The following is a 15905-nucleotide window of genomic DNA, read 5'->3' as shown; positions in this document are numbered from 1 at the left end:
TTTGAGTTCTGAAACTCAAAGCTGGCCGTTCCTTTTCAGTGAGCTCCTACTACTCCCTCTGAACCACAGCAACCCATCTTCCTATCCAATAATTCTGACTTGCTCCTCCACATCAACTCCATTAACTACCTAATCAGTGAGCAGAAGGCTCTTTAAAAGGTTGTCAGTTCTCCCAAGTGTTGCAGATTTGCTCCACCAGATCTTTAATGTGAGCTTCCATAAGGGCAACCCATTAACATCTGTTGCAGGATTATTCATCCTAGAGCTTTCTCCATTATTGTATACATGAGGGACACTGCATAAACCTTTCAAGCTTGCTAGCATTCATTGTACATTCCAATATTAGAACTAACAGGTTAGAAGACTCCCCTTTAAACCACTTGCCTACTGGGCACTTTTACCCCCTTCCTTGCCCAGGTCAATTTTCAGCGCTGTCAAATTTTGACTGAGAATTGTGTGGTCATGCAACAGTGTACCCATATGACATTTGTAGCTTTCCACACAAAGCTCTCTCTTGGTGGCATTTAAACATCACTTGCTAAATAAAGCAACAGAAAGAAAAAATAGTAGTCTGTTATAAAATTTTGCAAACCAGTAATTTTTCTCCTTCACTGATGTGCACCAATGAGACTTCACTGCTGGGCATTGATAGGTAGCACCGATAATCAGTGCCCTGATGCCCTGATTATCAGTGTAGATGTCCCTTTCACACAGCCAGTTTTCAGGTCTCCTCTCATCACACTGTCAGCTTTACTATGTGATCAGCTGTGATTGGACTCAGCTGATTACATGGTAAAGGGCCACCGATTGGCTCTTTACCAAGATCTTTGATCAGCTGTGCGGGGATGACACAGAGCACACTGCATGCAATCACTGGGGAACATCACCACATGCAATCGCTGGAGACGCCCTGACAGAACTGTCCGGCTGTGCTATAGCCATCATTTGGCTGTTTTTTTTTTTAAAACAGAAAAAATATACCTTTAAGACGTATTGGTGGAAGTGACGTTTTGATGTCGCTTCCGCCCTCCTTTGGTATGGAAATGTGGGGGGGGGCCCATCTTGCCCTCACTCCTCTCCATACACGGAAAGGTCCCAATCGCCTCCGCTGCTACGGACGGCTCCGGTAAGCGGCGGAGGGCACGGGAGAGTGACGGGAGGGGGTGGCACCTCTCCCGCTGCCGATAACGGTGATCTTGTACCTATTCCGCCGCAGAGACCACCATTATTGTAAACAGAACCGCCGGCTCTAAAGATGGATACCTCGGTTGTGGCAGCAGCTGCTGTTACCCAGATGTCCATCTTCAAACTGCCAACATATATCTACATGAGTCAGTCGGTAAGTGGCTACAAGAAAGGGTTGCCAGCTTTAAAACATGCCTAGCAGAGCACAAAGCACCAGGGTGAGATCCCAAGGCATACCAGTAGATTACGCTGTTAACTTTCAGTGGGGCTGGTCTTTTTTTGTTGCAGACTTACAACCACTTTAATCTGTTTTAGAATAAAAAGGTAACTCTTTAGATTTATATTATAGCAATTCTAGATTGGGACTTTTAATACAGTTCTATTATGAATTTGCATAATACTATTTTTTAAATTCTATTAAGTCCGAAGTTTGTTTCCAGTGGAAGTGACCTCTACTGCTTAGGCTTTTCATGCAGCTTTTATAATGGACCTAAAATGTGTCAGCTAGCATGCTAGGTACCCTGAAGACATTTAGCAAAACATGTTGGACTGAGCAAGTGGCTGACACTTCCATGCTTGCTGGCAGCCAGCATTTGATCTGTGCTGTATTTTGTTTCTCAAGCAAGTACCTTCTGGTGACTTCTAATAAAACCTTATCCTTTTCCTCCCTCCATGGTCCATTTATGATGCATTGAGGCATTGTGTTGCCTGCCTGAAAGGGGTTAAGCTGACAAAGGATATTCCACATGACCCTTATGTTAGAGATTTGACATCTCTGGTAGAAGGCCATGTTTGGTGTTGGAGCACAGGAGTGATTTCCGATCGGCATTCCTTCCCATGAATGGACTTTGTTTCTAGTGTAATTTTTTCCATTTATCTTAATATCCATTTGCGATTGTGGGACATTTTATATGAATGCATTTTTTGTTCAGCAGTATAGATTTACTGAGAAGTTATGAATTGAGTTATGGTATATTTTGGTTGTTTATTGCACTTTTGTTGGTTCCTGATTTAATGGGGAAATTAAACCGGTTTTATGCCTAGGCCGTTTGCTGTTCAACCTTGAGGCCATGGTGAACATATTTGGTTTTCCTCACCTTTGACAGATTCTGAAATATCTTGAGTTGCAGAGACTCCTCCCCCGGTCTATTATGGTTTTGACATCCACCTGTCAATTGTTCACACCAGGGATGTGGATGGCAGAGAGCTGGAATGGAAATTAACACCCAGGAGCATATCAAGTTGTTTCACTTAGAGCAGCTCAACTTCTGGCGCCCCAAATGTAGGCCACTGTTGTGGCATTGTCAGACTTTAACCTGACTAGGTGACCTTGCAGAAGGGGGAGGGGTGCAGTGTTGTAGAATTTAATGGCTCTTCATTCCAGAATGGTGACGGGGAGTTTTCACTCCTGAGGACCAGGTCTCCTGGGCAGTTTGGTACTTGTAAACTCCCCCCACCCTATAAGGTTGGCATCTGTTGTCACTAGGGGTGTACAGAATGTAGTACATCGATCAGAATAAAATAAAGTACAGACGAGGTGCCAAAAATAATAAATTTATTGTTGGAAATTGGGACCTTTAGTTCAAAAAATGTAGTCTGCAGTCTCTAACCAGCGGGTGTCATGTCTGCAATCTTACGTAAAACACACTGCTAATAGTATTAGCAAAATTTCCACTTGGTGCCCAGAAGAGGGACCCAAGAAGAGGAGGATCTAGCCACTCTGCAAATCCACTGCAACAGAGCAGGCAAGTATAAGGCCCCCCTTTCACGCGGGACAGTTCCGTGATGATCCACCCCATGAACATCCCCTTGCTCAGCAGGGATAGCTCCATTGATCCCCACTGAGCTGGCAGATGACGGGGCGGTCCGTGCACACTGTGCAGGAACCGCCCTGTCAGATGTCCGCTCTCCTCTATGGGGGATTGAATGAGCACGGACCGCCTGTCCGTGTTCATCTGATCCGCTCTGAAGACGGATAGAAAAATAGGATTTTCTGCAGAATCGGACCATAGCGGAGACAGATGATATCGGGTCCGCTGACATCCGCTATCCCATAGGGATGCATGCATGTCCGTATTTCATCCGAAAACGGATGGATGAAAAAAAAAAAGGAAAAAAAAAAAAAACAGACAGACATACAGTCCGCATATGTGAAAGGGGCCTTACAGGTTTGTTATTTTTATAAAAAAAATAAATACAAAACCCATTTACAATCCCTTTAATTGAACATGCTGACATTGGAAGCCAATTTGGTACCATGCACAGCTGCACCAGATTTTTACACTCTCCAGTTTTAGTAAACCAACTCCAGTGCATCAGTGGAAAGCTATAGTCTCTCAAAATGCAGGAAAAAAATAAAATAAAAAAAAATCCTCTGCAGCTTCCACTGCAAGGGGAAGAGTCTGCAGTGAGACCGAGGCAAATCCATGTCTCGATCTCACATGTAAACAATGAAACTGGAACTGAGGTCACTTCTGGTTTAATATGCACCCTTTTTTGGCCAGCATAGCCAGGGGACATACTGTATTTATTGGTGTAGAACACTCACTTTTTCACCATGAAAATTAGGTGCAAATAGTATGTGCGTCTTATGCACCAATACTTCAATTTTAGCTGCCTCAGAGGGGACAGGGAGGGGGGTGGGACAAGTGCCCTTAGATTACATACAGCGAGAATCTCCTTTTTACTTGGTGGCCTCTGTAATAGGAAGTCCAGTCTCCTGGCACGCCATTGGACCACTGTTCTGTCTATCATAGGAGATTCTAATTTTATGTAATTTGTTGCCACTGGTCCCACCCCCATTCTTGTCCCCTGTAGGCTGCACAGATGGCAATGGCGAGGCGGCTGCATGGATGTGGACTGATGATGCTGTATTGATTGCACTTGAGGCTGCCGATGGGCATTGATGGCAATGGTGAGGCTGCAAATGGGCACTGGCCCTTATTTTGCTTAAGTTGCTTATTTAAAATTCAAGTTTTTTTCCTGAAACTTCCCTCTTAAAATGAATGTGCGTGTTATATGCCGATAAATACGGTATGTAATCAAGCCAAACTGTGCTTGGTTAGATGGTGTAAAGGGGCAGGGGAGACATTGGGGTTAGACCCCTATTGTCTCCAAAAAGTACCTGTCACCTGCCCAATGCCATCACAGAGGTTTATTAACCCCCTTGTGATAGCATATACTTTTATGTAATAGCGGTTTTCCAAACAAAATGTTAGATATTAATTTACTCGATGCAACCTCATCCTTTATATTTTACACAAAAAAATAAAAGGGGGGGCTGGGTGGCTTCTTGCCAACCAATTGATACATATTATGCCCTGAACACACGGTTGGACATTCAGACAAAATCCGACTGATTTTGGCCCAAACTTGTCTTGCATACACACGGTCGCACAAAGTTGTCGAATCCGATTGTTCAGAACCCAGTGACTTACAACACGTACGACAGGACTATAAAGAGGGCAGTGGCCAATAGCTTTTGTCCCGTAATTTATTCTAAGCATGCGTGGCACTTTGTCCTTCGGAATTATCTACACACGATCGGAATTTAAACAAATCGGATTTTGTTGTCGGAAAATTTTAGATCCTGCTCTCAAATTCTGACGGAAAAAGGCCGATGGAGCCCACATATGATCGGATTTCCCAACAAGATCCGATCTCACATTTTCCATCGGAAAGTCCGACCATGTGTACAGGACATTAGATATTCATTAAAGTGACAGAAATCCTCATCGACGAAGTCCAAAAAAAGCAAAAACATTCTGTTAGGACTGTCATAACAAAATGCCCAACAGCAAGAAAAATTGCCTCAGGAAAGTAGAAATGTAGTGACCACACCCAATTCATGAATACCACTCTTCTTCAGAACAGGGAAATTCAATGAAAAACCTAAAAAGACTAAAAAATTATGAACAAGTGATAAAGAAAAAAAGAAAATAGAAAACAAAAAGCGACAGGATATTTTCTGTTACTTATGATCCAAGAATAAACCGTCACGTATCATAACCTTGCTATTTTAAGAAAGTGAAATACAATACTGTCTAAAGAATATAGTTGGCTTATGTGTCTCATACCCGTCTCAGTCTGTAAATACAGTCTCGCTTTAAGCGTTCCTCTGCTTGTTGGAGTCCTAGAAGCTCCTTTTCAGACAATGTTGACTCATCTATTACTGGGCTTTCTAAGCAATCATCCTCTTCCTGTTCAGACTTGCAGCGACGTCTGTCACGCTTTTGTTTATTTCGTGCTGCTGAAATACAAAATATATATGGGTACACCTGTAAAGCACTTCAGACAACTTAGAAAGTTAGAACTTGGCATGCAATAATGTGACCAAACCGACAGGAGCTGCTTAAAGTGGTTGTAAACCCTTACAACCAACTCTGACCTACAGGTAAGCCTAGATTAAGGCTTACCTGTAGGTCCAAGAAATATCTTCTAAACCTATACAGTTTAGGAGATATTTACCCAAAGACAGCCACCACGGCTATATGCCGCGAGTGTCAGCTCCCGTGCGCATGCGCGGGAGTGACATCGCCGCGGCTCCGGCGAATCACAGCACCGGAGAAGCGAGACCCGGAAGTCGCTCCGGAATACATTGCAGCAGCGAAGAGGAAGACGGAGGACTGCTTTGGGGCTTCGTTCTCAGGTAAGTTATTCATAATGAGCTAGTATGCTATGCATATTAGCTCATTATGCCTTTGCCTTACAGGTTGTGTTTTTTATTTAATTTTTTTTTTGCCTTTACTTCCTCTTTAAGGCTTCACCTGGTCATCTTATATATATATATATCAATCGCTTCGGGTACAGACAAGGACTCTAGACATCTAATGGAAAAGGGAAAAGTCCTGGAAGCCACACATCTCTAAAAAAAAAAACCCATAGGAATGTGTATGACAGCCTCAGCCTGGACTCCAACCAGGCCAACACCCCCCCCCCCCAACACATTTCACTCTGCCCATAGAGCTTAGTCGTCGAAGGGTGAAAACCCACATGGATTAGAGTTTAAGGCCAAGTTTTTAATGTGTGTACAAATCTAGACATACCCAAATCATGGCACTGCTCCAAACCTTTACCTCTTAACATTCGATGATCTTCCAGGTGCCGGCTCCTGTAAGCCATCTTCACTCCACTGTAAAGGTGGGGAGATTCGCACTCCATAGTTAACTAGTCTTGTTACTTTATTCTGTCAATAAAAGACCCTAACCTTGTGAACAAGACCATCAGGGTGAAACCCATTTAAAGAGAGTGTGGTTTTTCTGCTGGAGATTACATGTATAACCCATTATTGTAACAAGATAAGCAACTACGGAGTGCAACTTGTACCTTCTTATAGTGGAGTGAAGATGGACTTACAGGAGCCGGCAAGCAGATAAGCAAATGTTGAGGTAGAGGTTTGAAGCAGTGCCATGATTTGTACAAGGATTAAAAACCACTATTTTCAGCAATTAAAAGGAAAAACACCGTCTAAGCAGAAACCACAAGACTGTCCAACTTCAGTGACCTTAATCTCGTGTTCTAACAATTTATAGAATTTGGAATTACAAGTATAACCAATATTGAATTTTGCATTTAAGCACATTATATTAATTTTTACATGTACAAAATAAGCCTCAATTATGCCTTTTTAACCATTTTAGGCCTTCATGGACTAGACCTTTTTTGCCATTTAGCACTACACTACTTTAACTGGCAACTGCTCCGTGATGCAACACTGTATGCAAAGAAACTTATAATGCTTATAATGCCTCATGCAGCTAGCCAACTGCATATGGATTTGGACCACAGCACCTTCTGTATACAAAAGGGCTGTATCGCTTTCAAAAATGTTAGGAAGGATCTGGTTCTTACAGTTGCTTTGTAAAATAAAAGCATTATATATAGCCAAGTGAAAAATCTAGACACTTTTTTGTACCAGTGTCTAAATGTGTGAGACTAAATACAGCTTCATCACTTGATCGTTGAAGTGTAAACCTCTGAATAATACTGAACAAATGGTTGTGTACACTTACTGTAGGCACATTTGTTCAGTATGCACTATATACTCAGGTTTTTATATATACAATTTATATTTCTTATAACCTAGAGCTTTTGTGTTGCACAGCTTGCTTATGCACTCCCTTCACCCAACAAAAAAAAAAAAAAAAAAAAAAAAAAAAAGAAGGAGGAGGAGAAGAAGGAGGAGGAGAAGAAGGAGAAGGAGAAGAAGGAGAAGGAGAAGAAGGAGGAGAAGAAGAAGGAGGAGGAGAAGAAGGAGGAGGAGAAGAAGGAGAAGGAGAAGAAGGAGGAGGAGAAGAAGGAGGAGGAGAAGAAGGAGGAGGAGAAGAAGGAGGAGGAGAAGAAGGAGAAGGAGAAGAAGGAGGAGGAGAAGAAGAAGGAGGAGAAGAAGAAGGAGGAGGAGAAGAAGGAGGAGAAGAAGAAGGAGGAGGAGAAGAAGAAGGAGGAGGAGAAGAAGGAGGAGGAGGAGAAGGAGAAGGAGGAGAAGGAGAAGGAGGAGAAGGAGAAGGAGGAGAAGGAGAAGGAGGAGAAGGAGAAGGAGAAGGAGGAGAAGGAGGAGAAGGAGGAGAAGGAGGAGAAGGAGAAGGAGAAGGAGAAGGAGGAGAAGGAGAAGGAGGAGAAGGAGAAGGAGAAGGAGGAGAAGGAGAAGGAGGAGAAGGAGGAGAAGGAGGAGAAGGAGAAGGAGGAGAAGAAGAAGGAGGAGGAGAAGAAGAAGGAGGAGGAGAAGAAGGAGGAGGAGGAGAAGGAGAAGGAGGAGAAGGAGAAGGAGGAGAAGGAGAAGGAGGAGAAGGAGAAGGAGGAGAAGGAGAAGAAGGAGAAGGAGAAGGAGGAGAAGGAGGAGAAGAAGGAGAAGGAGAAGGAGGAGAAGGAGAAGGAGGAGAAGGAGAAGGAGAAGGAGAAGGAGGAGAAGGAGAAGGAGAAGGAGGAGAAGGAGGAGAAGGAGAAGGAGAAGGAGAAGGAGAAGGAGAAGGAGAAGGAGAAGAAGGAGAAGGAGAAGGAGAAGGAGAAGGAGGAGAAGGAGGAGGAGAAGGAGAAGGAGAAGGAGAAGGAGAAGGAGAAGGAGAAGGAGAAGGAGGAGAAGGAGGAGGAGAAGGAGAAGGAGAAGGAGAAGGAGAAGAAGGAGAAGAAGGAGAAGAAGCCCACAACACACACTAGAATTACAACACTAAAAATTAAACATGAGATTACCAGAAATGCCAGTGTGATCGGACACATCTTCAGGAAAGGCACCTTTCTGCATCGGAGATCTCCCCAACTGGTTTCGTCGGTCCACAGCCTCCTGCCACCTACAGCCATCGTCACCTCTTTCACCAGTTGAATCATTCCTTGTTCTGTTAAAAGCCTGTGGTCTTCTTTCCCGCCAGTTATCATTGTAACTTCTCTGCTCTTCCGCTGACCACCTTTTACCTTCATCTTTATGATTAGTACCTGCTCGCCCCCCTGGGCTGAAATTTTTAAACATGTTCTGAGAACTCCCATTCCGGGGACTGCTGCTGTAAGGAATAGGTTTAGACTTTTGAGCATCTAGCTTCCTTCCTAGATTGTTCCCATGGCCATCATGAGCCAAATAGGACTGCTTGCCAGGACTTCTTTTAAAATCCTCTTCATCCATGAAACCCCTGTTTTTTACTCGCTTGGCAGCATCTCCCATTTTAAAAGAGACAGTCTAAGATCGTGCCTGAAAGAAAAAAAAATAAAGAAAAAAAAAAGCAATAGCCTGTTCATTATTATATACTTTCACACAACAGGCACATATGATGTACAACACAACAAAGGCATGACAGCTATAAAAAAAGGTATATGGTAGAGCTTTTACAATCTTATATTTGATAAAGGCAGGTTTGGTGGTTTAAATTTTTGCTCTTCATCTTGGAGTATATTATAAATAACACAAACACACACACAATGCATGGTAAAAGAAATATACATATTGGAGTACTGAGGTGCCATTCATTTTCAATGGCACCTCACCACACTACTAGAACACAAACCCTTGAGCACATATGCAGTAGTGATACAGAGGTCCTCAGTTTCTATGTACACAGTACAGCTGCACGATTAATCATTAAAAATCGAGATCGCAATCCCCCTCCCCCCAGGATCTTAAAGCATTTTCCCCATTCTTTCTATGCAGAGAATTCTCTGCTCAAGCCGACAGCGGTCAAAAACAAAACAAAAAATAAAGTCTGCCAAGTATCACAACATTCCTCAGCCCTGAGCCAACTATAAACATTTTACTGTTGTCTTTTAGAGCAAAAGGAACTAAAAACAAAACACTTTTTTGTTAAATTGTGGATGGAGTGGAGAGGGATTCGAATGCTTGTCCGTTTATATTTCTGTCTGTACTGCCCATTAGGGAAATTCACCCTCTATTTGTCATGTTTACCATTATCATTAAAAGTGAAAAAAAAAAAAAATATTTTTAGGATGTCCCCAGAAAAGTAACAGAGGGGAAATATTCCAAAGGGTACACTAGTTCTGGTGACCTGGGGTCCCCCCAGGAGATTCCCTTAATTTGCAGGGATTTTCTCACCTCCTGTTTTGGCTATGGGACAGGAAGTAAAAGGGAAATCTCCCCAATGGGACACAGATGGCAAAAAATAAACCGTCAGAGGTTATGAACATCCTTTACTCTATCCAAAATGAAAAATAAAGTTTTGCCTATAGTTCTACTTTAAAGACTAAACCTTTTTCTGACACTTGTCGGTTTCAAGTTAAAATCCTATTTTGCTAGAAAAATACTTAGACACACACACACACACTTTTTTAGCAGAGACCCTGTAGAATAAAATGGTGGCTGTTGCAATTTTTTTATGTTACTGTATGACCCCTTTCACACCAGGGCGTTTTGCAGGCGCTATAGTGTTAGAAATTGCGTCTGCAATCTGCCCTAAAAAAGCTGCACCATTGTTTGTAGTGTGAAAGCCCCGAGGGCTTTCACACTACAGCGGTGCGCTGGCAGGATGTCAGGGAAAAGTCCTGTCAGCAGCTTCTTTGGAGCGGTGAAGGAGCGGCGTGTTTACCGCTCCTCCACTTTGAAATCAATGGGGTAGCGCCCCGCTAGCGGCCGAAATGCGCCACAAATCCGCCGCTAAAAATAGCGGCGTTTTACCGTCCGCACTATGGGCGGTGTGGTGTGAAAGGGGTCTATTTGCGCAGCGGTCTTTGAAAGACATTTTTTGGGGGGGGGGGGGGGGGGAGTAGGATTTTTATAACAGCTTACCTGTAAAATCATTTTCTTGGAGTACATCACAGGACACAGAACCACAGTAATTACTGTATGGGTTATATGGCACCTTCAGGTGATTGACACTGCCACACCCTAGACAGGAAGTTCAATTCCCCATATAACTCCTCCCCTAACGGGAGTACCTCAGTTTTGTAGCAAAGCAATACACGTGTAACCAGAAAGAGGGGAGGGACCTCTGTGTCCCAAGATGTTCTCCAAGAAAAGGATTTTACAGGTAAGCTGTTATAAAAATCCTATTTTCTTTACCGTACATCACGGGACACAGAGCCACAGTAATTACTGTATGGGATGTCACAGAGCAATGCCACCTGAGGGGAGGGGACACAAAGTAGGATTTAAATCAGACCTGAGGACCTATACTGCCGCCTGCAGTACACTGCACCCAAAGGGTGATATCCTCATGCCTTCTTACATCCACCTGATAGAATCTGGTGAATGTATGGACTGAAAACCAGGTTGCGGCCTTGCAGATTTGAGCCATGGAGGCTTGGTGATGCACTGCCCACGAAGCACTAACATCCCTGGTGAAGTGCGCTTTGAGTTGGGAATGTGGAACCTCCCTCATTAAGCCACAAGCTTGAATAATTACTTGCCAAATCCATTTGGCAATAGTGGATTTCAACGATGCCTGTATTTTCCTTGGACCCTCAAGAAACATAAACCAAACATTAATTTTCCGAATCTGAGCAGTCTCCTTCAAATAGATTTTGACTGCTCTGACTACATCCAAAAAATGTAGTGAGTTTTCTTCCTTAGAACAGGGTTCTGGAAAAATAAAATAAGGTGAAAACCTGAAACCACCTTTGGCAGAAAGCTAGTATGAGGACGCAATACTACTCTATCCTTGTGAATGATTAAATATGGCTCTTTACAAGAAAGAGCCACCAACTCCGATATCCTTCTTGCAGAAGAAATGGCTACCAGAAAAACTAGCTTCCTTGTTAAAAAGGACCAAAGGAATATGTTGTATCGGCTCAAAAGGCAGTTTCTGTAATGCCAATAGAACTAAATTCAAGTCCCAAGGGTTCAGGGGTGCTCTAACAGGTGGACTAAGCCACGTTTCCCCCTGTATAAAGCTTCGGACCTAAGAATGTGAAGAAAGCGGACGTTGAAACAATACCGATAATGCAGAAACTTTCTAGGATGCCAACCCCTGGATTCACACAAGGAAACATATGCTTTCCAGACTCAAATGACTCTGGAAGCTGGCTTCCTTGCATTAATCAAAGTAGACACAGTCTGAAAGGCCACAATTCAGAATGTGGGTTTCAATGGCCAAACTGTTAAATTTAGCGTTTGTAAAGTAGGATGGAACACTGGTCCCCCTGTGATGGCAGGTCTGGACATGGGGCCCCTACCACCATCTTTACCATTTCTGCATACCAAGATCTTCCGACCTCCTTTCCCGCTTGATCCTGCAAAGTCGTCGAGGTAGCAGCAGAAATGGAGGGAATGCATAAATCAGTGAGAACTGATCCCACGGGGTCACTAACGCATCTCTTCCGCATGCGAGTGGATCCCTTGTTCTTGACAAAGTTGTCGACTTTGTTTTTAAACTTGGACACAAACAGATCTACGGCCAGGATCCCCCATCTTTGGCATATAGCCAGGAAGATGTCGGGTGAAGGGACCATTCACCCGGGAACAACTGCTGGCGACTTAAGGGGTTCTCTGCCCCTGGAATGAAGATTGCCGATATGCACGGCACATACTTTTCTGCCCAGATTAGGATATGGTTTACCTCTCCCTGTCTGACCTCTGGTGCCCCCTTGGTGATTGATATAAGTCACTGCTGTGGCATTGTCGGATTGAATCCTGGCAGGAGAATGCTGCAACCTGAATGTCCAGGTCCTTAGGGCTAGACACGCTGCCCGAATCGCTAGAATGTTGATGGGCAAGGTCCTCTGTTCCGGACCATTTCCCCTGGACAGACCTCTTCCAGGACTGCTCCCCAACCTGAAAGACTGGCATCTGTTACCATCTTCCAGGTAACCGGTAAGGAGGATTTCCCCTTCTGCAGATTCTCGGATCTCCTCCATCAACTGAGGCTCTGGCGTACATTTGGCAACAAATGCATTGGAAAAGCTAGTGCTTGGACCTTCTTGTTCCAGGCCGAATGAAACTGAGCATAGGGAACTGCTTTGAATGAAGCCACCATCTTCCCAAACAGCGAATGGAAGGACCCTTCTTTGCCCTGACCACCTGAACCAGCTCCTTTATGGCACTGATCTTTGCCTGGGTCTGGGCTGTATCTATAACCAGACCCAAGTACTCTAATCTTACGGTCTTTAAAGATTTCTCTAGGTTGAGGACCCAACCTAGGTATTCCAGGTAGTTGACTGGTGACCATGCTTTGGTCCAAGCAGGCTAACGACTGGTCTATCAAGAGCAGGTCTTCTAAGTATGCTATGTTATACCTCAAGTCCTTAATCTGGCCAGAGGAAGAGCCAGAAGTTCTGTAAACACCCGAGGTGCAGTAGCTAGACCGAAAGGCAGGGCTACAAACTAAAAAAGACGTTTTTTATACTTCAAAGCACAGATACTTATGGTAAGCGGGGGGAACAGGCACATGCAGGTATGTATCCTTGATGTTGATTGATGCCAGAAGTTCTCTTCCTTGTAGGATGGAGACTACTGATCTGATTGATTCCATGCGAAAAGAGCGAATTTTCAGGAACCGGTTTAGATCTTTGAGATCTAGAATGGGTCTGACATCTCCATTGGGTTTTGGCACAGTGAAAAGGTTTGAATAAAACCAACCCCTGCTCTTCCATGGGGACCACAGATATCACTCAGAAAAGGCATGAGCCAAAGCTAGAAAGACTTTATTCACTGCATCTCTGGGAACGTTTAATCTGAGAAAACGAGGAGACAGGAACTTAGAGAAATTGAGGAAGCCACCCATCCGTCTTGATATTGTTCCTGCCAGACCCTTGAAAACTATCACTTTTTGCAACAAAAGTAGGTCTAATGCTAGAAAGATTTCTCTGATCTTTGGGGACATTTGAACTGAGGAAATGAGGAGACGAAATTCTCTGAACTCTAGTTTGTAACCTAGCGCTATTGTGGAGACCACCCATCTGTCACGAAATTCTTCCTGCCAGACCCTTGAGAACTGCAGAGGTCTTCAACTCCCACTCAAGCGAGCGGGGGCACCCCTTCATAAAGAGGCTTTAGCGTTCTGTCTTGTGGGTTTCCTCCCCCAGGATTTCTTTTGACCCTGGGGTTGACCATGAGGTTTACCTTTTGAACCTGACAGTGGAGGCCGTTGCGACTGCCTGGAGGCTGATGCCCCTGCCACTGGAGAAAGAGCCAGTTTAAATGAGAGACGTTTCCTTTTTAACTGGCAAAAGGGTACTTTTCCCCACTTGATATTTTTTGGATATATTTGTCCAAATCTACCCCCAAACAGATTTTCACAGCGGAAAGGAAAACCATCCAGGAGCTTTTTGCATGGCGCTTCGGCTGACCAACTTTTCAACCATAAGAGTCTATGCATATGTAACCCAAGTCTACACAACCCAGGTGTAAGGTGAGAAGTTTGAAGAATAGAATCGGATTGTGTCAAAAGTAAAACAAAGCCGCTGGCAGCTCGGCTAACTCCTGGGCCTGCTGTTCAGGGAAAACCTAGAGCACCTGTTTCAAATGGTCTCTCAAGAATTGACATAGCCCAACTGCCGCCACTGCAGGTTGAGCCACTGAACCTGCCAAGGAAAAAATGATTTTTAAACAGGAATTCCAATTTTTTTTATCAGTTGGATCCCCAAGCATGTGCCCATTGTCAACCAGACAAGTCAAACCTTTATTCACAGAGGATATAGCAACTGGTATACTCCACATCTTAGTACATTTTTCCTCCATAGGATAAAGTGTTGAAAACTTTTTAGGAGGGAAAAAATGCTGGGTGATCCCACACAAGCTTTTCTAGTAATGAATGGACAGGAAAGGCACACAAGGCTTGAGGAGGCTTTAGTGAACCCAAAACAGGAAGTGGGCTCTTTAAAATAGATTGTTTTTTCGCACGAGCGGGCTACAGTCCGACCGGATCACATGGAGGAGGGCTGGAGTGGAGGAAAGGAGGAGAGCTGCTGATGGGAACCGTTGCCTAAGACACTGGCGAAAAAACTAAGCTATTCCCAGTAACGGGAGGAGTTATATGGGGAATTGAACTTCTTGTCTAGGGTGTGCCAGTGTCCATCACCTGAAGGTGCCATATAACTCATACAGTAGTTACTGTGGCTCTGTGTCCCATGAGGTACAATAATAAATGCACAAAAAAAAACAAAAAAAAAAAAAAACAGTAAAGTTAGCCCAATTTTTTTTGTGTAACGTGAAAGATGTCACAACGCAAGAATCAACATTTTATTCTCTAGGGTCTCTACAATGTTTGGGGGTCCCCAAGTAATTTTCTAGCAAAAAATACTGATTTTAACTCTTAAGCAACAGGTGTCAGAAAAAGGCTTATGCCGCGTACACACACGACCGGAATTCTTGCCAGAAAGAGAGATGAGAGCTTTTCATCGGAAAATGCGACCGTGTGTATGCTCATCGGAATTTAGCTGTTCCGAATTTCCACCAGCCAAAAATTGATAGCATGTTCTCAATTTTCCCGACGGAAAAACTTTCTATCGGTAATTCTGATCGTGTGTATGCAATTCCGACACGCAAAAAATCACGCATGCTCAGATTCAACTACGAGACAGAAGCTACTGGCTATTGAACTTCTTTTCAAGTCACGTCATAGGCGTTGTACGTCACCGCATTATAAATGATCGGCATTTGATGTGACCGTGTGTAGGCAAGACAGCTTGAGCCGAATTCCGTCGGGAAAACCATCAGAGCTTTTTCCGACGAGAATTCCGATCGTGTGTACGCGGCATAAGTCTAAGTGGTTAAATTGACCTTGTTTGCAGACAGAAGTTCATCCCTTTGATCTAAAAAACAAAATGTTACAATGTATTTTGATCTCTCACCCCGCTGACCAATGTTGATAAAAACACTTGGAGGGTGTATTTTATTTTTTGATAAGCGAGTGAGCAGAGAATGGCTCTGCACTTGTTACTTGAATGAATTGTGGAAATGCTGGATTAACCACTTCAGCCACGGAAGGTTTTACCTCCTTAATGACCAGAGCATTTTTTGCAATACAGCACTGCGTCGCCTTAACTGACAATTGCACGGTCTTGCAGTGTGGTACCCAAACAAAAATTGCCATGTTTTTCCCCACAAATAGAGCTTACTTTTGATGGTATTTGATCGCCTCTGGTTTTTATTTTTTGCACTATAAAAACCACACATGCAATAAGCGTATATATTGATTGGTTTGCACAAAAGTTATAGCATCTACAAATAGGGTATAGATGCAATTTAATTTTTTTATTTATTTTTTTAATAGTAGCTAGTAATCAAGACAGACATTGCGGTGTACAGAGCGGACACTTGACATTATTTTGGGACCACTGACATGTATACA

General features: G+C 43.6%; 1 protein-coding gene across 3 annotated transcripts in view; it reads right to left on the bottom strand.

Annotated features, from left to right (window-relative positions):
• The window catches only part of TUT7 (terminal uridylyl transferase 7), a 125803-nt gene that overhangs the window by 94830 nt on the left and 15068 nt on the right, over positions 1 to 15905 (bottom strand). For 2 of the 3 annotated variants that reach the window (XM_077474830.1, XM_077474828.1), the window contains exons 2-3: positions 8371 to 8860; positions 5262 to 5434 (exon numbers count right to left, since the gene is read on the bottom strand). In XM_077474830.1, coding sequence (XP_077330956.1) covers positions 5262 to 5434; positions 8371 to 8833 — 636 coding nt within the window. In that variant the 5' untranslated portion in view covers positions 8834 to 8860. The remainder of the gene's footprint in view (positions 1 to 5261; positions 5435 to 8370; positions 8861 to 15905) is intronic. The other variant, XM_077474829.1, reaches the window with a different exon arrangement.

The sequence above is a fragment of the Lithobates pipiens genome, unplaced genomic scaffold (assembly GCF_037356315.1).
Source record: "Lithobates pipiens isolate NorthernLeopardFrog02 unplaced genomic scaffold, aLitPip1_a1.2 Scaffold_13, whole genome shotgun sequence".
Lineage (NCBI taxonomy): Eukaryota > Metazoa > Chordata > Amphibia > Anura > Ranidae > Lithobates > Lithobates pipiens.
Note: the sequence above shows the minus strand (reverse complement) of the source record. Positions and strands in the feature narration are given on the sequence as shown.